Source organism: Podarcis bocagei (assembly GCF_964188305.1).
Source record: "Podarcis bocagei genome assembly, chromosome: 1".
Lineage (NCBI taxonomy): Eukaryota > Metazoa > Chordata > Lepidosauria > Squamata > Lacertidae > Podarcis > Podarcis bocagei.
In genome coordinates, this window is record NC_138125.1 from 64,177,367 (window position 1) to 64,202,910 (window position 25,544).

Here is a 25,544-nt window from a genome sequence, read left to right on the forward strand (position 1 = left end):
CATGGAGATTTCCAGTTTTCTCTCTAGGACCTAAGCTTACTGTTGCTCTTACCACAAGCCAGGGCCAAACCAACTATGAGCCTTGGAAGGGTGGTTGAGAGAATTCCCACTGGCACCTATGAGGACTTTGTTCTGAGACGGCGGGCAATGGGACAGTTTTTATTCCAAGATGAAATCTCTATTCAGATCATGAGGGGAAATGAAGAGAGAAGCCTCCTTAGATGCTGCCTTTGCAGTGTAAATTGGATTTCCCCTGTAATTAGTTAAGGAAACATAAGATTTTAGCTGCCTGTTATATATCTAGTTTGGTTCTTAGGGGATCTGAATTAAGGGAGTCTGACAACACAAAGTAGATTTGAATATTCAACAAGCAGAGGAATCAGAAAACAAGAGAATTTATGCTTCATATTTTACACTTTGTGTAATTTACAGAGTAGTTGCTCATTCACCATTTCAATGGAGAGATGCATGAGTTTACGGAAGAATTAACTTATTCATATGGTCTGTTTCTCTCATTGTTAAATTCCCAGCATCCCCAACTATTGGCCATGCTGCCTGGGGCTGATAGGAGTTGGAGTCTAACAACATTTGAAATACAGTGGTGCCCCGCAAGACGAATGCCTCGCAAGACGAAAAACTCGCTAGACGAAAGGGTTTTTCAGTTTTGCGTTGCTTCGTTAGACGAATTTCCCTATGAGCTTGCTTCGCAAGACGAAAACGTCTTGCGCTTTTTTTTTAAAGCGCTTGAAGAGGCGCAGTTGCGACAGACCGTGCTTCGCAAGACGAAAAACATCGCAAGATGAAAAGACTCACGGAATGAATTCTTTTCGTCTTGCGAGGCACCACTGTAGATTCTCCACTTTTGCTGTGTACAATAGCTCCTTTTGCAAAGATGAATGTGTGTGTGTGTGTGTGTGTGTGTGTGTTACCAAAACAAATAGAATTTTTCTAGTGATAATATTTCTTCTTTGATAAACGTATATACGGTAGATGCATTTTTTTGAGTTTTGAATATCACACATTTGTCAAGGCACTCATGGATATACTACAATTAAATACCTTCACATGTGGAAGGAGATCCCACGGATCCATGAGCCCCACTTTTTCATCTCATATAGTTTACAAGACAGATTCTACACATATGTTGTCAAATGCTGCTGATGCTGTGTGGGAAGCATAGAAATCTTTGCAATGTAAAGAGAAATGAGTGCTTCTAAGTCCCCAGAGCTCCCTTTGTGAAACTGACAAAAAGCTTCCCATAACACTTGATATTTTCCCCCATTGATATCAGCTGCTTTCAACCCATCAGACATCAGTGGAATGGATATTATGTTATTTCTGGAAGGATAGTACATACCACTCTGAAAAATAGTCCTTTAAAACATAGATATTGGAGCATGTAGGGTGTTACACTACATTACCCCTTTTCTGCATTTTCTGTAATAAGGAAGAGTCACAAAGCAAAGTACTCTGGGTGGTAATTTTTGTTGTTGTTGCTGCTGCTCTGGATTTTTTCTGTCATACTGTGATTTCAAGAGACAATTTACAAAGCCCCGAAAATCTGATTAAAATGGAAAGAGGGCAAATATTTAATGGCACAAATGTCAGTAGGGTAATAGGAAGTTTCTTAGCTGTATAATAAATCATCAGGCTGGCTGGCATTTTAGGTGACAAATCTGATCAGATTTATAGGCAGCGTGAAAAACATTACAGAAAAGCCTTTTGGTAATTCCTCTGCTCTATTTTACTTTTCCTATCTATATTTTTTCTGGCTTGAGGATATTGCTCGGATTTCATCTTCGCTAGTGACAATGACAGTATTTTAATTCACCTACATTGCATACAGCATTTGGGCAAGAATCTGTTTTTTAATGGGACCTGGGATCTTCTGTATGCTATGCAATTGCTCTTCCATTGAGGTATGGCCTACCTTCAAATGGGTTTGTGATGTGAATATTTATGCAACACATACGTATATGTGTGATCTACGCACAGGTGTTGCTTACTGGAGTTTTCTTGTAGTAGGGTAGCATGAAGAGCTGAAATTATTTGACAGAGTGTACCTTTTGCTAATGGGCAGAGTTAGCTTGCATCATAGTACTCCATTTAAGAGGGACTCATCACTCCAAGCATGGGAACTAGATACTGGATTGACCCAGCATAATACAGTGGATAAAGTGCTAGTTTAGGAAGATCTGACCTTGGACCAGGAATCATCTATTGTCCCTTTGTAATCTACAGTGTTACTGTGGGAATAAAATGGACAACAATGACATGTACACCACCCTAAGATGGATAGAATAAAAATGTAAATGACAATTATAGCAAGCAGTGTGTCTTGGCTTGACCACTGCTGATTCTAGAATGGAACGGTGATGAGTGCAGGATAACAGCATCTGGAAAGGAGTAGCAGCATCTGAGGATTCTAGAAGCAAAGACAGAAAGGGCTATGTAAGCCAAGAAAGCAAGAGGGGGGGGGGGAATGAATTTTCAAATGCTTGAATCAAAAATACAATTTTCTATCTTCAGGGCCAATCTGAATAAGTAAGCTTCTTCATTCATTATAAACTTGACGTGGTGGGCCAGAGAAAACGGCATCACAAAACCCAGAGATGTGCACATTTCCAAGGCGAACTGTGTCTTGGTCTGCATATTGTTTTGGGAATTTGTGTAGGTTCATACTATACAAATTGTCCCCCTGCATGGGACAATGACAATAAAGATATCGTATATCGTATAATGTGACAAAAACAAATCTCCCTCATTGCTGCATGACAGTGCCTCTTCTTCAGTAGAATAAATCTATACAAGCATCACTGGTTTCCAAGAGAGCCTGGGCATGATTTTCTCATGAGTCTGTGGCCTTTTTGGGATCTTCTGAACAGGAGCCTCTTCATGTCTGGCTCTGCACTGTGACCCAGCACCATCTGATGTTTGGAACACTCACCAAGGGAGTGCAGCCTGAGTTTGTAGCCTGGGTGAAGCTAGCATATTTCAGAGTCAACCAGCCCACCCTTCTCTTTGCATTGTATCATCACAGATGGTTCTGTCCTTAGGAAAGTGCTTGAATCATTAGCTAAATTGGCTTTAAAGGAGCACAATTACATGACAGAAGAACATTTGCCTCCCCTTCAAAATCCAGCAGGGATAAAAATCAAGATGCATAGCAAAGCAAATGCAAGTTAATGAGACTTGCTTTCTTCTTAGGTTATCAATGAACTTGTTAACCTTGCTCCTTCCGACCCATGGGTTTTGCATACTAAGATTGCTGTGAAAATGAGAGAAGCTGTGTTTGTGTTTCCTTTCCTCCGCTGAATATTATGTCCCTGTTATATTTCAGCCAAAAAGTTAAGAAGTGACAGAAGCTGCAGGCAGGTGTGGGAACACCCACCCAGTTACAGTAAAAAATCCCCACGGATAATCACATGAAGCAATTACTTTACCATTGTCACTGTCTTCTCAACATATTGCTGTTGGTTGTTGGCAATCTCTGTGTTCAGAGGAGGTGGTGTATATTATCAGGAGCGACATACCCCCTTGAGCTTGGGAGCTGGCTTTTGTAAATGTTTGCATTTATCTTTCAACTGTTCTCCCTTTTATGTCAGCATCATGTGTTCTCCCAAGTATATCTTCACATGTCGATACAGAAAGATTGAGTGTCAATAACTGCACACGTAGAAGGGCTTTGAATATGTCCTTTCAGCTCCCCTTGAAATGATGTTCTTTAAACAGCAACAAAATCTGAAAACAATGAACTAACACTCTACAGGTAATAAATGAGAAATTATGCAGATTCGTAGTGCTGAACATTGCATTTTCCATTGGATTAGCATAAAATTACAGGCACAGGTGTTTCTGTAATTGGGAGCCATTTGGAGAATTCACTATGTTCAATGACCCTCTGCTGGGTTGTTTGCCCAGTTGTGATGGAGGTAATGTGTTAATAGTGTAGTTTCTGTCATGTAAAATAATGCAGTAATGTTGTCTGGAATTCAGGTTCCAACAGCATTTATGATGATAATTTTGTTCTTTGCAAGCTTCTACCCCCTGTTTAACTGTATTTCTTTTTCTCATTTATACATATGCGTCGCAGTCCACAAATCATTTCTTGATTTGCACAAATATAGTCTTATTGTGTCAGAACAATGATTGCCTAATCCAAAATCCCGTCCCCAGTACAGTGGTACCTTGGGTTACATACGCTTCAGGTTACAGGCGCTTCAGGTTACAGACTCCGCTAACCCAGAAATATTACCTCAGGTTAATAACTTTGCTTCAGGATGAGAACAGAAATCGTGCTCCGGCGGCACAGCGGCAGTAGGAGGCCCCATTAGCTAAAGTGGTGTTTCAGGTTAGAAACAGTTTCAGGTTAAGAACAGACCTCCGGAATGAATTAAGTACTTAACCTGAGGTACCACTGTATTACAAAACAGGGTGGTCAGACAGTACTCCAGAATTTGAGATTCAGGGCCTATGTATAGGCTACCGAAACTCCATCTAGGGTTGTCATCTGTAGCAGAACTCATTACATACATTTGCTTTGAGAGGCTCTGTTTTGTTAGTTGACATGCCTTATTTTTAAATGTGTTCATTCTGATACAGTTAAACACCTCAGCTTAAAAAATTAAAGACAACCAAAAGGTATAAAAATGCAGTAAAAATTGAAACTGCAAATTCAACATAAGAGTAAGAACATAGCAGAAAACAATAAAATGTTATAATAATAAAAACAACTGCAGCTCTCAGTGGCCCAGTTCAAATCTGAGAATATTTGTCTGATAAAGTACCCTGAAAACAGGCATTGCATTTGATTCAGCACTGCTACCATGGTTAATAAACCACATTTTCTTATTACTCCCAAAGAAGGGTTTATACTCTGGTTTGTAAATAGAGATATAGCTGCAACTGTGGTCTATTGAACACAGGAAGTGTTCTATAGGGCGCAAAAAAATGGAGGAAGAGGAAGCATATGACACAAGGCTTGTTGCGTGTCGAAGTCCCCAGGGCCACCCCAATTAACTCCCACATCACACCAAATTTTTTGTTTAAGGTTTTTTGGCATAATTTTGGCCACAACTTTATTAAAATACAAACATGTGAGTGGTTGCTTAGGCATTGGTTGCGACTATCTGCCCCCACCATGGGGGACAGACTGACATTCTGCACGCCTGCGAAAGTCAGAAAAGGGGAATACACTTGGTGGTAGCGACGGAGCAGGGAACCTGCCCTCAGCCCTCCCCAAATGCAGCCAGGAGCTCTTGCAGTGGCCCGAGCCCCTTGACAGGGTGGATAAAAGCAATAGTGAGCCCCTGTATTCCTTTAACGGAATCCCTTGCAGCAGCAGCATTAGAGGGGCAGGCATACCCAATCCATGCCCCTCAACCAACCAAACCATAAACCAATGCCTAACCGCAACCTTACAAGTTGTGACAATTTGCTACGCAGTAGGCAAAAACCAAATGGCCCCAGCCAATCAGCCAGATGGACAAAATTCCTACCGGGGCCCTGCCCCAAGAGTAGACGACCCCATGGCAGGCATAGGGGGGGGGGACGGGCAATCTGATGCATGGGTGAAAAGAGGAAGCCCTAGCCTCGTGCAAGGAGTTTTAGCATTTCTGGCTGTCAATCAACAAATGGCAACATTGACTTCTTCCCAACAACAAGGGAAGCCCAATTGCATCAGTGGCCAACGATCAATTAGCTTGCCCCACAGCTTTGGAGTGTCCTGACGGTCCCACAGCAACACGTGCTCTCCATGAAGGAGAACACACTCTCTCAGTCTATTACTGTTGCTACACAGAAACAGGATTAGTAGTCTAACGATCAATGACCAAAATTGAATCTATATCAAAACTATATATGTAAGAACCTAGAAGGGGAAAACATTCTTCATTCCATGAGGAATATTTTTTTTAACAAATATCATACAGATGTTAATGAACCGGTTTACTGAATTTTCTTTTGGATTTGTTATTAGCAGCAAACATATCCATAATATTAGTATGCACTCAATGTTAATGGACTTTGCAATAGTCAGGAATTTGGGTGTTTAATACCCAGAAAAAGCTATTTATAGTTTCATATATTCTGATGCCATAAAGGTATAATAAATGTAATTTGTTACCCTCGGAAACTTTGGGGGGTTTTTGAGCCAGTTTATTGCCCTGTACAAAGTGGAGAAAATGCTTGCCTCCTTCCTTTTTCTTCTAGAAATGGGTGATGAGGCAACTGTAGTTAATTAACTGCAATAAGAAGCTTTTGGGTACTCAGGGAATATGTAGTGCTTATAATGGTAGCATGCCTAAAGGAGGTCAGAAGAAAAGTTTTCTCCGGTGAGATGGTTATCTAAAAATGGCACAATGCAACTGTGCTGAGAGAGAAAGTTGAATTTCAGGGTCCAGGCTGAATTGAAGTTCCTGGGTTGCTCTTGCTGTTGCTGCAAGCATACTGCTGACTTCTTGCTGTGCACTCCCATAATGCCTATACAATGCATGTCTTTCAACACCAGCAATGTTCAAGCCTGCTGCGATCTAGGTTCCCTTTCCATATCAGATTATTTGGCAAGGAATAATCTTCTATTAGTCTTCATTAAGTGCTTTAACTAGCCTTTTAAAATAATTGATAATGTTGCTGCCTTTGGCAGTTTTGATTATTTTATATTCACTGTGTTTTTATGATATTGTGAGTCATCTTGGGTATTCTGTGCCCAAAGTGGCAGCAGATAACTAATTGTATGTCTGTCTGTATGAATGAATGAGTGAATGAATGAATGAATGAATGAATGAATAAGGAATCATTCCAAGCTAGCCATTGACCCTTGGACATTACAAAGTATTCTGTGATGTGTTCAAGGATGTACAGTTAGTTCATATGGTATAGTCCTGTTGAGATTTCCCATACACCTTAGTACATGCAGCTAATGTCAGTGATATGTTACAGTGCTGTTTCAAATTGTTTTATTTCCTTTTATTAATTTGTGCTGCCCTGCACTCCTTCTGGGGAGAAAGAGTGTGATATAAATTTGAATTTCCAGAGAAGCTTGTCTGTTGTTGTTGATCTTCTAACCAAAAAACTTAATATAATATAATATAAGCTTCCAAAAAAAAAAAAAAACCATTTTAAAATGACTGCTATCCAATTATGAGTTATCACATAGGCTCAAACCAACATGCCATTTATTTATTTTCCTGAATGAAAAAGCTTTCTGCTACTACAAAGACTGATTTTCTGCATGGGTGTGAAAGGTGAAAGACTGGTGTTCTATGAATGTAGAACTACAAGGACATTGCCACAGGATAAAACCACACTGCAATGAAAGGTACAGGACCCCTCATTGCAAAGACTGTGATTACCTGTGATCATAGCACTGATTGTGCACATATGCTGAGCAGCTCATCGGCTTGTAGCATTCAATTGCAAGCAATGTTTACATCAGGAAGGTCAGTTGCAATCTACCCCCTGCTAGGTCAAACACAGTTTATGCAGGATTCCCGAGTTTGGTTGTTGGTAGCTCTAGAAACAAGATGATGCAAACACAAATTTCAATAATATTTTTGAAATTACATATTTAAATATTTTAGAAATAAGTGTATTTTACAAACTAATTAGAGACTGATATATTTATATAGTGCTTTGAAATGTTCAACGTACTCTTCATGCTTCTCTATCAATATTTATTATGTAAAGGTAGGTTGACATCATTATCTTGATATTGTTGATGGAGGCTGAGTCTTTTTAAAAGACATCTGAAGGCAGCCCTGTTGAGGGAAGTTTTTAATATTTAATGCTGTATTGTTTTTAACACTGAATTGGGAGCCGCCCAGAGTGGCTGGGGAAACTCAGCCAAATGGGCGGGATATAAATAATAAATTATTATTATATTATTATTATAATAAGGTAAAGGTGGAATTTTCATGGCAGTAAAATCAAATCTGAACCAAATACTTCCTCTTAGCCACAACATTACACTACCTCAGTTGAGGGAGGTTAGTATTCTGTGAGATGTAATGCTTTGTCTTGTTCCGTTCTATAGTTCAGCAGAAGGAATTTAGGAACAGAAAGGCAATAAAGTAAAACAAAACAAAACAAATGAACTTGGGAGTTAAGATAATAAAGCTGTATGCTTAAAACAGATCAGTTATAAAGTGATCTCCTGTAGTTTTTGTCTTGATGTGAAAGTAAACAAGGCAGTGACAACATTGACTGTGAAGAGGGCAGTGCCAGCACTGCCTTTAGAGACTTGCCAGAAATCTCAAAGCATCTGCAATAATACCTAGAGCACTTTATCTCCAGCTGGCAAAGCAGCTGCTATTCTGCAGGGCTGTTCTGCTGATAAGTATTTTTCACAGTTATCAGACCTTTAAACTGAGATGTAAGCTTAAGTGCAGGGTGGCATGGCAGAACTCAAGACAAAGCAAATTGGATAATTGCGGAAACAATGAGCTCATATACTGAAGAGAACTCTTATTTGGTCAGTCTCTTTCTGTCTCTCAACTTGATTTTTTAAAAAGAAGCCTGCAATGACTTCTTACTTTCTGTCTCCAGAAGAAGACATGAAATCAAAGTGACAGTCCAGTTGTCAAAACAGCAAGGAACACATCTACTGAAATGCATGAATCTTATAGGATAAAGTGGCTTCAGGCTTATATCCTAAATATCCCATTTGTATTCTGGATGCAATCCCAGAAAAGTTGGCTTGCTTTTGCACAAATGGGAACAAAAATGCTGGAAATGCTGGATGCAAATAAAAAGCAGTGACCACATTGCTGGGTTTCCCTCTACAATTTCCCATAAGATAAATGTTTTGTTTTGCTTTCCTACATATGCAGCTAATCTGTTGAAGTTAGGTTTGCAACACAGATGCAGAAAACAGGAAACCAGGTCTTGGTCAACCACAACGTCGTAAGATAAAATTTAAGTTACAACCAATAAAAATCTGTTTATTGACCATTCATTCTGATTTGCTTGCACAAAACTTACATGGAGGTCATGCAATACCTGGTCTTTATTGTGCATTCATCCTGATCCACTTGTGTGGTAGTTACACATCTTTCCATTACACAAGTCATTTATCCCACAATTTTTTCTGCATTTCCCAATCACTTTCCTAACCTTCCACAGAATAATAGAGGTGACTAATGCTAAACGCAACAATAGGAGGTGCTGTTGTCTCTAGCCCTCTTCCAAGGTGACATAACACATCGTGCATACATTTCCTTTTTTAAAAAAAACAAAAACAAAAAAACCAAGGCTGCAATCCTTAACACACCTATCTGGGACTAGTCCAGTTTAAATCTATGGGGCTTGTTTCTGAGCAGATATGAATAGCATTACACTATTAAGTGTATTTATTCTTGGTTTTTCTCCAGTTTATCTTCTTTTTGTTTGTTACAGCTTGTCTTTTTATATAAGACTTAAAATGTAATACCACTAAACACATGAAAATGATGCGCTAAGAACAGTAAGAGACACGTATCCCTATTTCTTTTTGTAAATAATAAAAAAATAATTAAAAATAGAGTGTTGTGGCACTTTAAAGACTAAGACATGTACTATTTCTTATGTGAGTGTTTTACTGTTACCATATGAACACAAGAAGCCCTTGCTGGACGAGGCCAGTGACCCATCTAGTCCAGCCAGCTGTTCTCTGGCCATCCAGATTCCTATGGGAAGCTAAAAGCAGGAACTGTTTCACATAACCAAAAAGCAGTTCTCTGCCCTCAAGAGCTTGCAATCTAAATTCTAAGTCCAAGTATAGCTATACATGTTTGCACTTAATTCTATTGTGTGTCTACACACAGACATATACGCAGGGAAACCAAAATGTTTGCTTACAAAGCTATTGTACTATAAACCTTACTATATGCTTGTGAAACATAGACCATCTCCAACTCCTTGAAAGATTCCATCAACGGTGTCTCTGAAATTTTTTACACATCGCTTGGGAAGACAGGCAAACTAGTACCAGTGTACTGGAAGAAGCAAAGATCACCAGTGTTGAAGCAATGATTCTTCAACATCAACTTCGTTGGACTGGTCATGTTGTGCAGATGCCTGATGATCATCTTCCAAAGCAACTACTCTATTCTGAACTTAAAAATGGAAAGCGTAATGCTGATGGTCAACAAAAGAGGTTTAAAGACTGTCTCAAGGCAAAACTTTAAAAATGTAGCATAAACACTAACAATTGGGAAACACTTGCCTGTGAGTGCTTCAATTGGAGAACAGCCTTTACCAAAGGTGTCATGGGCTTTGAAGACACTCAAACTCAGGATGCAAGGGAGAAATGTGCTAAGAGGAAGGCACGCTTGGCAAATCCACACCATGATCAACTCCTGCCCAGAAACCAATGTCCCCACTGTGGAAGGATGTGTGGATCCAGAATTGGCCTCCACAGTCACTTACGGACTGGAAGACAATCTTACTTGGCTACGAGTGATCGCCAAAGAAGAAGAAGACAGAGGTTCATAGAGTACACCCCCCCCCATAAATCCCCAAGTGTAAGAAATAATGTTCTTAACTGTAACTTTCTGAAACACATAGTTTCCCAGGGGGCGTATATTAAAGTAGTGCTCACGATTCCCCCCTGTTTTTTATTGAGAACATCTTTCAGCCTAGTCCCTCTAAGTGGGGCTCTTAGCAGTGTCTGAGGCTTTTAGAAAAGAACACTTTCCCCAGGCTCTTGAAATCCCATGGAATGCTTTGTTGTATCTCTTTTAAATGGCTGTTACTGTCATAGATTGATCCCAGCAGACCTCCTTTCCACTATTAGCAACTAGTTTGCCCAGTAGGTCTGGGGCAAAGAGTTGTGCAGTGTGGAAAGTTTCAGTGTTTTAAAATGAAACAATGTATTTCTGTGTTTTTATCAATAGGCAGTTGAGGAAGTTGCCGTTTTTCCTTTGACCCACAGAGAAGATTTTGAAACAAATGGGAGAAAGTGTCACAATAGTAAAAGCATAGTTACTATCATTGGTACTGCATATGTTAATACTTACAACATATGCTGAAATAGGTTGTGAACATGGAGATGCAAGACAGCAATAATCCACCTTTTAATGAAAATTATGAAACAGATTAAAGTTTAATCAACATTTCAGAGAACTGGGAGGAGGACCCACAAAAGTCCAATGTCTAAATGTGGAGTTGTCCTCCTTAACACAATATATCCAACACAAGAAATCATTAGAAATTGAAGGATATTTGGTGATTTTTAAAAAATGTACCATGTTTACATGTACTCCAATTCCTGTCAAAATTGTCTTTTTCCTAAAGGGATTTCCACTTAGTGGAATCCCTTTGTTCAAATCCACAAATAGAAAGGCTTTAATTCCAAAATATACCTCATCTAATGGAGTGATTTTTCACCACTTCCCTCTCCCCCTGCAACCTCTCCTCAACTACTACGAAAAGTTGGGGAGCCTCCAGAACAGCATGGAAGGTGGTACAGGAATATTTAGGGAGAGGTGGAATCGCTTAAAATCACCTTCCACCTTCCATTATCAGAGGCCTCTACTAAAATGTCTGGCAAAGGGTTGGGACTAGGCTGAAATTTGACTCTGTGTTTGGAGGCCCACTATCAGTTGCTTTGGAGTGCTTTTTCTAGAAGAAAAAGAAAAAGCAAACTCCCATGTGCTATTGGTCCTCTGGCAAGTGGCTAGGACCAGGCCACAAGATTCCTTCACTTCAATAGTCAATAGCCACAGGTCTGTTGAAGTTCTTTTTGAGCAATTAAGTAGCCGCTTTTTAGTCATGGCTGGGGTCAAGCTGTCCTACCCCTGTTCATTTACTTGAAGCCAAAGTATTTTTTTTATATTTTTTATTAACAGGCCAATCAAATCACATTAATTCCAAATCACATTAGATCCAAATTACACAGCCAAATTTTTAAATTTTTGTTGGGGGTACCCATGCTTCGAGCTCCGAACGGGATCCAAACATCTCTCTTGCAGAATTACACAATTCTGTACAAATAGTATTCACAGTTCTAGTCAATCTTCTCTTTGTTACTTGTTATTTTCCTCATCTTCTTATTGTTCTCATATATTCCTTTCTTTGTGGTCTCTGGTAGTCTCCACAAGCGGGTTGAAAGCAAATGTTGTTATATCCTGTGTGGGTTTTACACTCCTCCAAGAGCCATACAAAATGGACAGACGCCATGTCCGCACCTCCGTAAACATTCTCAAAGTCTGTCCGTTGATTTCCACAGGCCTGCCAGTCTCTCCTCAATTTTCTCAGGGGGCCCTGCCAGGTCAAACTCACAGTCTGATATAATAACAAGCCACGGTCCTCCTCCACCTCACTCATCCTGTACAGGCCTGCCGTAACAAATCTCTTTTTATAACTGTGTCATAAAGAGTTTTCATTCCTTTCCCGATGTTCCCACAAGCCATGTCTTTGATCTTTGATTAGTAATTTATTTCCACACAGTTCCTAATCATCCTGCTTGTGATCAGTAATTGCAACGATTCTTTCTTGGGGGGGGGTGTTATTGGGTACTCATACAAGACAAAAAGAAAAGAAAAGTCCCCCCTTTCAGTCCCACTCCGACATACCGATCCTTTGATGAATCTTCTTCTTAATTTATTGTTTAAATCCAGCCCATCGCTCCACTTCACAGAGATCCCTTTGATTAGCAGTCTCTACTCCCGATCTTCGCTCGAAATATGTGCATTTGCTTCTTCTCCAATTGTTTATTTTGAGCTCCTGCAACTAGGCTGCGCAATCAGAGACAGCGTCAGGGAGAGCCGGACCCACACAAGGGCTTTGTGCCTAGTGCTCTCACTCCCTTCTTTTGAATCCGGGGGTGATTTATGGCAACTGCAGGCAAGGCAGTGTTCCCCATTCCCTTGGGGTAACAAGGGAGGCTGCATACTCCCATATCAGCCTCTTAATTACCTTGTGTGAGCCGGAGTGGTGGTATTGTCGGCCATCTTCCAATGCGCCCTTAGCGGGGCCCCCGAAGCCAAAGTATTACTTCATTGCCTAACACCTATTTACTACTATGAAGAGTGTGTGTGTGTGTGTGTGTGTGTGAGAGAGAGAGAGAGAGAGAGAGAGAGAGAGAGAGAGAGGCAAGACAGGAGATAAAGCAAGGTCACCGTACAATAACGCCAATAACTTTTGCTGCATTGCAGAAAGTTGTCAGATCTCATCAAGGTGCACTTTCAAAGGAATAAGGCTTGATCTTACACCATAGGATTAGTTACACAGAAACTGCCTTATACTGAGTTGGATCATTGGTCATATCTAGCTCAGTACAGTGGTACTTCTGGTTAAGAACTTAATTCGTTCCGGAGGTCTGTTCTTAACCTGAAACTGTTCTTAACCTGAGGTACCACTTTAGCTAATGGGGCCTCCCACTGCTACCGCACCACTGCCACACGATTTCTGTTCTCATCCTGAAGCAAAGCTCTTAACCCAAGGTACTATTTCTGGGTTAGCAGAGTCTGTAACCTGAAGCGTCTGTAACCTGTAGTGTCTGTAACCCGAGGTATCACTGTATTGTCTATATTGACCGGCAGCTCCTTATTAAGGGGGGAAAGTGTGACCTGCAACAAGATGTTATAAGATACTTTCCTGTCCTAATATGATCGATCCATTTTATGGGCCGGCCATGCCCTCTTATAGCAAGTTGTTCCATTTGCCCCTACCCTGGTTTTTGCATTGCCCCTGGTTTTCCATTTTTTTTCTTTTCCAGGTAAGAGTCAACATTCATGGCTACTGAGTATGATTGTGTTTTTTTAAGCTGGGTTTTTGTTTGTTTGTATAAAAATGTTATATATATATATATATAGAGAGAGAGAGAGAGAGAGAGAGACCGGCAGCAGTTCTCTGGGGTTTCAGACAGGAATCTGTCCCAGTCTTACCTGGATATGATATGGACTGAACTTGGGATCTTCAGCATGCTATGCAGCTGCACTTTCACTGAATTATGACTTTCTCTGTTGGGCTTTAGCCATTAAGCAAGATTTCTGTAACAACTAAATTATTTGGGATAAGCTTTTCATGCTGGCATCAAACCAACATGGTTGGGTATCTGCCAAGGGCAACACCATAGAAGGGGCACTTACAAAAGCCCCCTGGATCTTCTTCCCTTCACTATTGCAATCTGTTTGTTCTCATTCTGGCCCAGAAGGATGAACAAGCAAACAGTAATGTTGAGGTGCAGATCCTTGCTTTCTCATTGGCCCTCTTCTACTTTTTCTTCTTTCTTCCCTCTTCTTTGGTGATCACTCGTAGCCAAGTAAGATTGTTTTCCATGAACACAGTCAGGGGGAAAAGAGGCAGACTATGTTTACAGCACCTTTTCTTGCCCCTCCCCCTTTTTGGAGTGAGCAAAGTGGACCTTAAATAGGACTGCTCAGTCATGGATACAACTGCCGAGCTACTAAACTGCCTCACTCCTTAAGTCAGAACGACAGAACCTGTATCTACCGGTCATGATTAGGGGCTTCCAGATTTCACGGTCCTGCCACCATTACCATTTGCTGATCACCACGGAACTTTTTGGGAGAGGGAATGGGTTGGTTTGGGATGGCTTTTTGGAAGACACCTGTGCAAGAATTTGTTTTATGTGTGGAGATCAGTGCACACTGACCAACACAGTCTTTGCAGTAAGGCTCTATTCCAATGGCATGAGTATCACGACGACCAGTAGATTCTTATTTGCTGCAGCCTTCATCTGCCTTGACAGCAGTTGTAACATACCGCTTGTTATCACCCGCCTGTTCAGCCATTGAGGACTTTTTGGATCATTCTTTGTCTAGCTCCTCCCCTTACTGTCTTGGGTGACCCTGCTGGGATTATGAGACTCCCAATGGCTTTGCTCATGAGGCTCATAGAAACATGCAAGCCCACTGCTAGTAAGCAGGTAATGGCAATGATGGGGAAAAGAAGCAACCACAGCAGCGAATAATTGTTAGAGTCACTGAAGGAGAGGAGGTCCAATCAGGGTTTACTGCCCAGGAGCATCTCAGAACCTAGAGTTGGCAATCTGAGGGTTTCTTTATACAGTGAGGTCTACCAATCTGAATGTAATGCTGCAAGCTAATAGTCTATTGCACATATCAGCTGGGTGTTCTCTCTCAAAATGTGAAAAGAGAAAGTAGTAACTGATGAAGTTAAAACCATAAAATATGGTTCAGTAAAACTTTTTAGCACAGAGAGGGAATTCTTGTTTATGCTAATTGGTACCTGCATGATGCCTGCAAGGAAATAATCACCACTTTGGGCAATCAGTTTGGCTTTAGGGTTTACCTTTATTCTTTTAATCAAATGAATGCAAATTAATTTAGAATTTCTTACCAGCTGTGTTCTGATTTAGGTAGGGTGATTTACGGAACAGCTGGTGAATGCAATGCTTTAACTTTGGGAAAGGTTTGGCCTAGGATAACCATGAAACTGACAGATCCTTTTCAGAATTTTTTGAACAATAGTGCATGTTCATTAAAGAGATTGAGAAACCAAACATTATAACAAATGCCTGGGATCTTCTACCATTCTCTTTGTATGTCCAGATGTTGTCGGATTACAACTCTCTTCCTCCCCTACCATTGGTCATGCTGGTTGGGCCTTGGAGGAAGTTCAAATCCAACAACATCCAGAGGGCATCAGCTTGGTGAGGACTGGTTTAAGCACATTTACAAATGGGGGGTTTTTCAGTTTACTCTTATTTGCATAGCTGTTTATTTATTGCTTTTATAACCCATGCATCACCAAAAGATCCTGAGAGTGGGTACACAACATTTCAAAATGACGATTAAAACAGTTAATCAAAACCTCTTCAGAAAGAATTTTCCACAAATATAACAATATTGCAAAGAGGAACTAGATCCATTCAAAGATCTGAGCAGAGAAATGTGTCGTAAACTATTGGCAGAATTTTAAAAGAGACAATACCTGGTCTATCTTCAAGGCGAAGGAGTTGCATAGCCTAAGGACCACCAGTGAGGAGGCCATCTTTCGCATTGCTGCTCTCCAGATTTCAGAAGGCGCTGCCACCACAAACACATCCTCTTCAAGCTGCAATTTTGAGAGAAGTTCAATTAAGTTTGCATTTAATGTGAATATACGGTACTTACCATATTTTTCCATCTATAAAACGCCCCCACGTATAAGACGCCCCCTATTTTTGAGGACTCCGATTTAAGAAAATGGGGGAAGATCTATCCGTGTATAAGACGCCCTCAAATTTTGGACATTATTTTTAAGGGAAAAAACCTAGTTTTATACACAAAAAATATGGTAATTTGCGCTTTCCGAAACAATTTGCAAACAGAAAAAAACTATCATTCAAAATTTGCATGTTGCTGAATTTCATATTGTAGTTCCCCACCCAAATAATGTGTACAGAAATGCATATACTAGAGTACATCTATAAATGAATATAGTCTTGAAAATAACATACAAAAACACTTTATATAAGAGGAAATTGTTTTGCAAAAAAATGTGCAATTAGGGAAGGAATATATATAAAAAATGTATATTAGAGAAATCTGCCCAACCTAATGTGGAAATGTAGAGAACCAAACTGGAAAAAGTGAGAAACTGAGGAAAAACTGAAATTGACACATTTGACACAGCTACTTTCAGTTGCTGTTATGTGTGAAACATCCTACAGAGGCTTGTGCTTTTGATTCTTCCAGAAGGGGTGGGTCATGTATGGGAGACACAGGTTCGTCACAGAACTGGAGGTCCAGAATGCTCTTGCTAGTTTCTCCTACCAAGCTGCTCTGCCCTTCTGTGAAAAAATGCTATCAGATAAATACCTTTGTCCCAAATACGAAGCAAAAAATCTCCTAGATAGATATTCAAATGCACAGTGGGCCTTGCCAAGCTTAGGTTTAGTCCTGGCCTATTAGATGCCATCTGTCTGGCTGCTCATCTGTCATTATTGTTGCCTCACAGGGAGTTAACTGAGCTGGCATCAGCAGACGTCAGCTGGCCAGATTGGAGGGATAAGATGAAGCTTCATATTAAAGTGGGCATTTTGATAGAAGTGTAATTGTATTTTAAATGTGAGTAGCCGTACCACAAAGGCAAGGGGGGGGGGGGCTTTGTCAAATTTAGAAACATTGCTATCTAAATTTAAGGTGAAATCCTAAATGTCTACTAATGCCGCAGGGTAAAGTCATATATTTCAAAGCTACCCTGGTAATTGGCTTAATAGGCCGTGTCTTCAGTTCAGCAGATTTTTCCCATATTGGTGATTATTGCATGGTTATTCTTTTTTTACACCCCCTCCCCGTCAGTTCTCATTGTGTTTACTTGCTTCATTTATTTGATGCAAATTGAACATTTTATCTCTTTGGGATAATAGGGCCTCACACTACACTTGTTATATCTAAATAGTCTATGACTTGGCCATGTTGCTCAAATTATTTCAAGCAACTGCAGTGGAAAAATGGTGTGGAGAGGCATGTCTTTCAATATTTAATTTGTTTGAACCCATTACCAAATACTAGTGTGATGTCCCTTGTGAATATAGGGACTGCCGTTGGTTCATCTACCTCAATATTGTTGACACTTATTGACTGTAGCACTCTAGGCGTCTCTCCCATACTTACTTGGAAATCCTGAGGACTGAATATAGGACCTTCTGCACACAAAGCAGACGTTCAGTCATTGAGCTACAACCTTCACCACACTCCTGAAATAGAGAGCCCCAATTCATGATTTCCAAGTCAGCCATGTCCTCACAGAGTGAATCATAAGCTTGTTTCCTGTTCTGTTTCAAGCAGTAATGGCCTCAGCAGGACAGTAATCCTGACCTAAGGTACAGTGAGGGGGGAAAGTATTTGATCCCCTGCTAAATTTGCCCGTTTGCCCCCTGACGAAGAAATGACCAGTCCATAATTTTAATGGTAGGTTTATTGTAGCTGTGAGAGACAGAATAACAACAGGAAAACACCCAGAAACCCAGAAGACAAAAGTCAGCGATTGATGTGCATTAGAATGAGTGAAATAAGTATTTGATACCTTTGCAAAAGACGACTTAGTACTTGGTGGCAAAACCCTTGTTGGCAGTTACAGAGGTCAGATGTTTCTTGTAGGTGGCCACCAGGTTTGCAGACATCTCAGGAGGTATTTTGTCCCACTCCTCTTTGCAGATCCTCTCCAAGTCAGTAAGATTTCGAGGCTGATGTGTAGCTACTCAAACCTTTAGCTCCCTCCACAGATTTTCAATGGGATTAAGGTCTGGAGACTGGCTAGGCCACTCCAGGACCTTAATGTGATTCTTCTTGAGCCACTCCTTTGTTGTCTTGGCCGTGTGTCTTGGATCATTGTCATGCTGGAAAACCCATCCTTGACCCATTTTCAATGCTCTGGCTGAAGAAAGGAGGTGCTCACCCAAGATTTGACGATGCATGGTCTGCCCCATTGTCCCTTCGATGTGGTGAAGGTGTCCTGTCCCCTTAGCAGAAAAACACCCCCAAAGCATATGTCCCCTTCCATGTTTGATGGTGGGGATGGTGTTCTTGGGGTCGTAGGCAGCATTCCTCCTCCTCCAAACCCGGCGAGTTGAGTTGATGCCAAAGAGCTTGATTTTGGTCTCATCTGACCACAACACTTTCACCCTGGGTCATTCAGATGTGTATTGGCAAACTGCAGACGGGCCTGTACATGTGTTGTCTTGAGCAAGGGGACCTTGCGAGCTCTGCAGTATTTCAGTCCTTCACGGCATGGTGTGTAACGAACTGTTGTCATTGTGGCTATGGTCCCAGCTGCCCTGAGATCATTGACAAGTCCCCCCCCCCATATAGTTCTGGTACTGTAATGAGCTGGGATTACAGGTAAAACCTCTACCTTACAGCAGGTGCTTCTAATCTCAGCTCGTTACATACAGTGAAGATACCAGGTAGCCTGGCATCTAACTTGGGATCAAATAGGGGATCAAATATTATTTCACTCATTATAATGCACATCAATCTCTGACTTTTGGAAAGGGCAAAGGAAAGGTCTAGGCTGAGGTGAGGCACAGAAAGGCAGAGGACTATGGCTACGGAACATTCCAGAACAATAAACCATGGGTTCCCAGTGATTTTAAACCAGTGGTCACATTTTTAAATTTGAGAAAGTGCTGTGGGTGCCAGTCACAAAATAGCTGTCATGGGTGGCCTGGCATAGCACAAACCTCCCATGGAAACCTTATGGTTGCTGTGAGGTCACCTGTGTCCTACTCAGTGTTTTTTTAAAGAAGAAAAGGCGCCGGTACTTACCAAGAAGTTGTCACAGTAAATGCAACTTTTAACATTTAACACTGCATACCCATGCATCTCTCTCACACACGAATCCCTCCCCCTTCCTCCCTCACATTCACCACATACATCTCACACACAGACACCATATGTATATCTAAGCCTTCCCCTTCCTCCTCCCCCCTCTCTCTTTTACCCCATTCCTGTGGCCTTCCCTGCACCTGCAGTATATAGTCAACGAGAAGCAATGCTAGTTTAAAAATGATACACGGATGCTTCCGGTCTCCTCACAGGCATGCTGGTGGAAGAATAGAGAGCGGGAATGAATGAGCATGAGGTTTGCCCAAGTTAATTCCTGTAATAGTAAATTATGATTTAGCATTATGTCCAAAGCAAGCTGGAAATACATAGCTTACTTTTCATAGGTCACTCAAGGAGTTATGGAGCAGGTTGCTGGACCCCAAGCCTAATGGAAATGGGATTTCTTCTCACTTCATAATAGCTAGAGCTGCCATACGTCCTGGACATTACTGGGGGGTTGGCTAACAAAGGAAAGACAAGTGGAAATAAAATTATAGAACAAGGTAAGAAAGCCACAGACCCAGATCAAATAAAGGTCAAGTTCAGAAATTTCTATAAAAAATTATACGAATTGGAACACAAAGAAGAGAATAAAATTAGAGATTATGTCAGAGGAAATAAATTTCCGGAAATTGAAAGCAGTGAATATATTTATTTAAATTCGGATATAGAGACTGAAGAGATTATAGAGGTGATAAGGAACAGTACTGAAGTGTACTGAGGTTCTGGATTTGGATGGCTGGGACAAAGTCGTTGGGTGGCATGGCTACCTTGGACATGACAAAATAAAAGCACATAGAGGCTTCACTAACCATTTGGTGAGAAAGGCCTTATTTGAAGTTTGGGAAAGGAACAAAGCAGTAGTAACAACTAAAACTCCCTGATGGCTATTGCCTATAGAACCATCAGCTAGTCAAAGAAATAACATGAAAGATAATTGGCTAACATATAGGGAACTTGTGGAGGAGATAAATTATTGCCCGAAAGTGAAAAAACTCGAAGAACTAAAACAGAGTGGGGTTAATTGGCTAGAATTCTACCAGCTAACAGCAATGTTCAAAAAGGATAAAAAATCAAAGGGTTTTGATAAAAATAATTCGGTATGGGAAAAGGAAATATTATACAATAATGAAAAGACTATCTCAAAAATCTACAAATTGTTATAGCATGGACAATCAGAAAAAGAAGAAAGGGGAAATGCCATTAAAAAGTAGGAACAAGATCTAGGCCATACAATAGAATACAAAAAGTAGAAAAATTATGGACAAAAACCATAAATTTCACAGCATGTTATTTAATAAGAAAGAATTATATGAAAATGTACAGTGGTACCTCAGGTTAAGAACTTAATTCGTTCTGGATGTCCGTTCTTAACCTGAAGCTGTTCTTAACCTGAGGTACCACTTTAGCTAATAGGGCCTCTTGTGGCCGCTGCACCACCGCCGCACAATTTCTGTTCTCATCCTGAAGCAAAGTTCTTAACCCGAGATACTATTAGCGGAGTCTGTAACCTGAAACGTCTGTAACCTTTTCTTTTTTCATTTTCATTCTTAGTTTTGTGTTTTAATCTGTAAGATTTGGAATTGTTTTTTTTCTTGTTTTGGCGTATTGTTATATTTTGTTGTTAATATTAATAAATATTTAAAAAGAATAAAAAAGAATGCAAGGGTGTTACAATCTGATCCAAAAGGTGTTGTGAGTGAGAAGCTATCTGAACAGCTGAAAATTAGCTTATTCGGTGAAAAAACCCTGAAATGACATACCAATGTCAAAAAAAGGTCACTAACTAGAAGCATCATGATTAGAGAGCACCGTAGCAGTATTAGGCAGTGAAGAGATAATGAAAGACACGGAAGATTATAATAATACAAAGAAGAGAAATGGTAAGTAGTTTATAATGAAAAGAGAACTATATAGATTGAAGCAGAGAGAGAAAATAGGAAGCATAGACTGGAACAGGAATGTATCATTTATTCCAGCACAAAATTTGGAGAGCAACACAGAAAAATAATGAGTTTGGCTTGCTATTCTGTTTCAAGCAAACTGGATGTTTAATTCTTTTTTTATATATTATCTTTTACTGAAAGCTGTGCAAACACAAATAGATTTTAGTTTCATCAGCAAGCCCATGCATAAGTTAAGTGGACTGCAAACGACTTTACTTAATTCTTAAGTCTCTGAAATTTGAAACATGATTTTTGGTCAAGCATGAAAAGGTCTCACCTGTAAATCTCTCTAATTTGTGAAAGTATTGCTGGAATGCGGAATGCTGCATATGCTGCACACACAGTCTTGAAATATGAAAGTCATCAGCAGGCTTCAGAAATGCAAAGACAAATTGGATAAGGGGCTGGAGTGCTTTCCAAAATGATTCACCCCTGAGTGCACAGTTGTACAAGCAGACTGCTAACTAGGTTTTTATTTGACTTGTGAATGGTGTGCTCTTTATAATTAGGATGTAAATTGTAATTAGATATCCGTTATTAGCAATTGCATATCGTACTGTTACAATGAGATTTAAATAAATTATATTAGAAACAAAATGCCACAATAACTTAAGCTCAGTAGCAATTAATTCATAACAATCTGTGTATTTCCAATGGGCAAATTCAGAAGTATTTACTCCACACATGTGGTCGATAATAGCCCTTTTTTATAGGTTTCATCTTTGCTGACTGGGGGATACATCCAAATAATTTGCAAACTGGTGTGGAAATGTGGAGAAATGAACACAAAAGTGGAAAAATGAGAATCTGAGAGTAACCAGAATTGACAGATTTAAGCATTAGTTGCACCCAAACCTTCACTGCATGAGGCCTTCACACATGCAGTAAGACTTCCCCTTTCCTCCCTTTCCTTTGTAACCCTGTCACTTTCAAAATCTACTCCAGGGTGTTGGGGAACACCGTGGAGCAGATTTTGTGGGGCTTCAACTCATGCAAGGGACGCGGGTGGCGCTGTGGGTTAAACCACAGAGCCTAGGCCTTGCCGATCAGAAAGTTGGCGGTTCGAATCCCCGCGATGGGGTGAGCTCCCGTCGCTCGGTCCCTGCTCCTGCCAACCTAGCAGTTCGAAAACATGAAGTGCAAGTAGATAAATAGGTACCGCTCCAGCGGGAAGGTAAATGGCGTTTGCGTGTGCTGCTCTGGTTCACCAGAAGCGGCTTAGTCATGCTGGCCACATGACCCGGAAGCTGTATGCCGGCTCCCTCGGCCAATAAAGCAAGATGAGCGCCGCAACCCCAGAGTCGGCCACGACTGGACCTAATGGTCAAGGGTCCCTTTACCTTAACCTTTTAACTCATGCAAGGTGCTTCTAGCATTTAGCATCTCCCACTGCAGATCCTAAGCTCTATCCCTGTCCCTCGGCCCTCAAGAGTTGCTTTTCAGGGATGCTGAGAGGCAGGAGAGTTCTCTTTCGAGAGCGTCAAACAGTTCTTCGCATCCAACAGATAGCAAATAATAGTTGTGCTGCTGAATGTTTTGAAACAGATTTCTGATTTCCAGGTAGTAATTGTTTACAACAGTTATTTGAAAGAAGGCAGAGACGAATCCAACAGATAAATATCCCTGCAGTATTTTTTCACAGTCTTTTATCTTTCTTGTCATCTAGCAAAGAGCTCCTGAAGACAAAGAGACTCTTCGGGTTTCCTCAAGAAATGAAGATAATAATCAAAGCACCTCGGAATGCAATTCACAAGATGTAAGTTTAATCCATTCAGAAGTCAAGACTTAATGTGCACTGTGTGCAGACTTTAGAGGAGATGCATATGTATTTGGTTGTAATGATCAGAATATGATATATAGCATTATATTAGGGGGAATAAGGTTGTTTTATATTCAGGTGCTGCAAAGGAGATGCCTTTTGATGTAAAAGTCTACTCTCCCTGGTTTTGCTTGAGAGATTAATTAACAGGATTGCAAAGCTTTCAAAAAGGAATGTTAGAAATGTGATTTAATCATTGACTGCTTGTAATCCACCTGGTTTATTCACTTGTGAATTTACCACACCAAATCAGTTTATTTTCCATAGGGAGGCACATTCTGCTTGCATTGTCACAAGGTACTGCTGGTACAAATAGGAAGTCACTGTGAAGTGTAGCAAATCACAGCAAATCTTTACTAGCTTGATGCCTTGTTATTTATGCCTACTGGCAGGAATTCAAAATGGAGAAGCGGTTCGTGTGTCAGACTAGAGGGTGGAAGTGGGAGAGAGCCACAGGTTCAAATCCCCACACAGCCATGAAGTTCATTGGGGTACCGTGCACCATTCACTATCTTTCAACCAGCATTCCTTACAGGGTTGTTGTGTGGAAATGGCAGAGGGAGAGAGAACTAGATACACTGCCTTGAGCTGCTTGGAAGAAAGAAGGGGTATCAGTGTCATAAATAAATAGTGCAAGGGTGTGTTTGGATGTGTGTCACATAGAATGGGTTGGTATGCTTTGTGAAAATAGGGAATTCGTTGTACTGTATGAAGTAAGCAGCTGAATTCTGCCCTCACATGGAGATGTGGTTAACGATAATGTGCCGCTGGTAGATAAGTAATTATATAACTGCCCCATTAGAAAGGAAGCCTGTCAGAGATACATTTTTTGTTAAAAAAAATTAAAATAAAATGACCTAAAAAGCATGCTGCAGCATCTGTTCCTTTGGAATGTTCACAATCTGAAATCTGGAATATTTGTACTACCTTGACATTGGGTGGGCTGTGCTTCCTTTTGACTATCTGTTAGATTGTCTGAAAAGCACTGGAAACACAGAATAGTTAGAAATTCAGAGAAGCACTTGTTAACTATTCAGCAATTAGTGCTATAGAATCATATGAACGGTACTTCTGAGTTGCCTATTTAAACAGCAAAACAATTCTGAAGTGGTGGAAGAATAAAATTGTGCATCGCTAAGCAGGTGATGCGTTGGGTGAAGGCAGGGAACTTCATTACTTTGATAAGCTGGGCTGCGTTTCCTGACTTGAACGCAATCAAAACCTTAACTGTTCTCCTCCTGTTCTTTAATCCTCTGCCATTCTCGTCTCATTATAAATAAAGTAACGGAAATTCAGTAACACATTCAAGACTGAATAATAGGATTAGGTTCTGAGTAGTTAGATCTGAAGATAAATTACCACTCGGTAGGAGCAAGTGTGAATTTCTCAGGGCTAGCATTTCTCATTAAGCTTCTGCTTCCAATAATGATCCATAAGAAACTGTACAAAAGAGGTGAAAGAAGCCATATGTAATTAATGAGCCCAAACCATATTAAATGCCGGTACTCTGTTGAAAACATATGATTCTTTGTCCGATTACACTAGTTGCCAAACAGAAAAATAGTTTTGCACCAGTGTATTTTCTTCCTCTATTGAATTCATTCAAAATCTGAAAGTTGAGCATCTGATTTTGTCAATGTCAGCAAATTTTAAAGTGTATTTCTAAATACCTACCTCCATTATCTCGCCATTGCCAGTTTCATCGGCTTCCATCTGCTGGAAAGGCAACCTTCTCTACTGATGGAGCCTCCTGATGTGATTTTGAACCTTCATCCTCCAGAGTTATCCATCAGTACTAAATACTCCTCACTGCAGAAGTTCATTTTCTTAACATGAGGAAGGCAATGATGGTTGTAATGGACATACAACTTATGAGAGTTATGACTTGAAATGCCCTGGTTGGTCCTCACCCACCCCCGTTTTTAATAAATATTGGTGGAGATTATCATTGGGACTGTAGTATGTGCACAGTTCCAATGAAAAAGCCAGCTCACATCCCTAGGAGGCAAATTCTGATAGATACGGTACCTCTGGAACCTTGTCTTCCAGGGTTACTAGACACCATGGAGAACACTTTTCATTGCAACTATATCAAGGGAGGAAAAATCTCCTCCCATGCATTCCAAGCTTGATTAAAATCCCCTCCGCTACAACATCAACTGAATGAAAAGATAACTACAGGGTAACCGACTTTCGGGTTTGGTGGGTGTGCATCAGTAAAGAAGGGGAATTAAGACCAAGAGAGCTGAGTGGGGGGTGCTCGTGTAATCTCACTGTATACAAGTTGTACAAGTGACAGTAAAGTGTTTTTTTTAAAAAAAAAACAACAACACACAACCTATTGTATTGGCCCAAATATAAGTCACACCCAAATATAAGCTACACCTTTAAAATTCAAGGGGGGGGGGAGAAAAAAGACAATACCTGAATATAGGCCCTTACTAACCCCAGGTAACCAGACAAACATGCTGTTATTATGAATTAAATTCATTAAATGATAAC

At 40.4% G+C, this 25,544-nt stretch overlaps 1 protein-coding gene across 4 annotated transcripts in view; it reads left to right on the forward strand.

Moving 5' to 3' along the window:
- LUZP2 (leucine zipper protein 2) overlaps positions 1–25,544 on the forward strand; it is a 340,653-nt gene that overhangs the window by 301,249 nt on the left and 13,860 nt on the right. For all 4 annotated transcript variants that reach the window (XM_081165451.1, XM_081165449.1, XM_081165450.1 and 1 more), the window contains one exon: positions 22,890–22,979. In XM_081165451.1, coding sequence (XP_081021577.1) covers positions 22,890–22,979 — 90 coding nt within the window. The remainder of the gene's footprint in view (positions 1–22,889; positions 22,980–25,544) is intronic.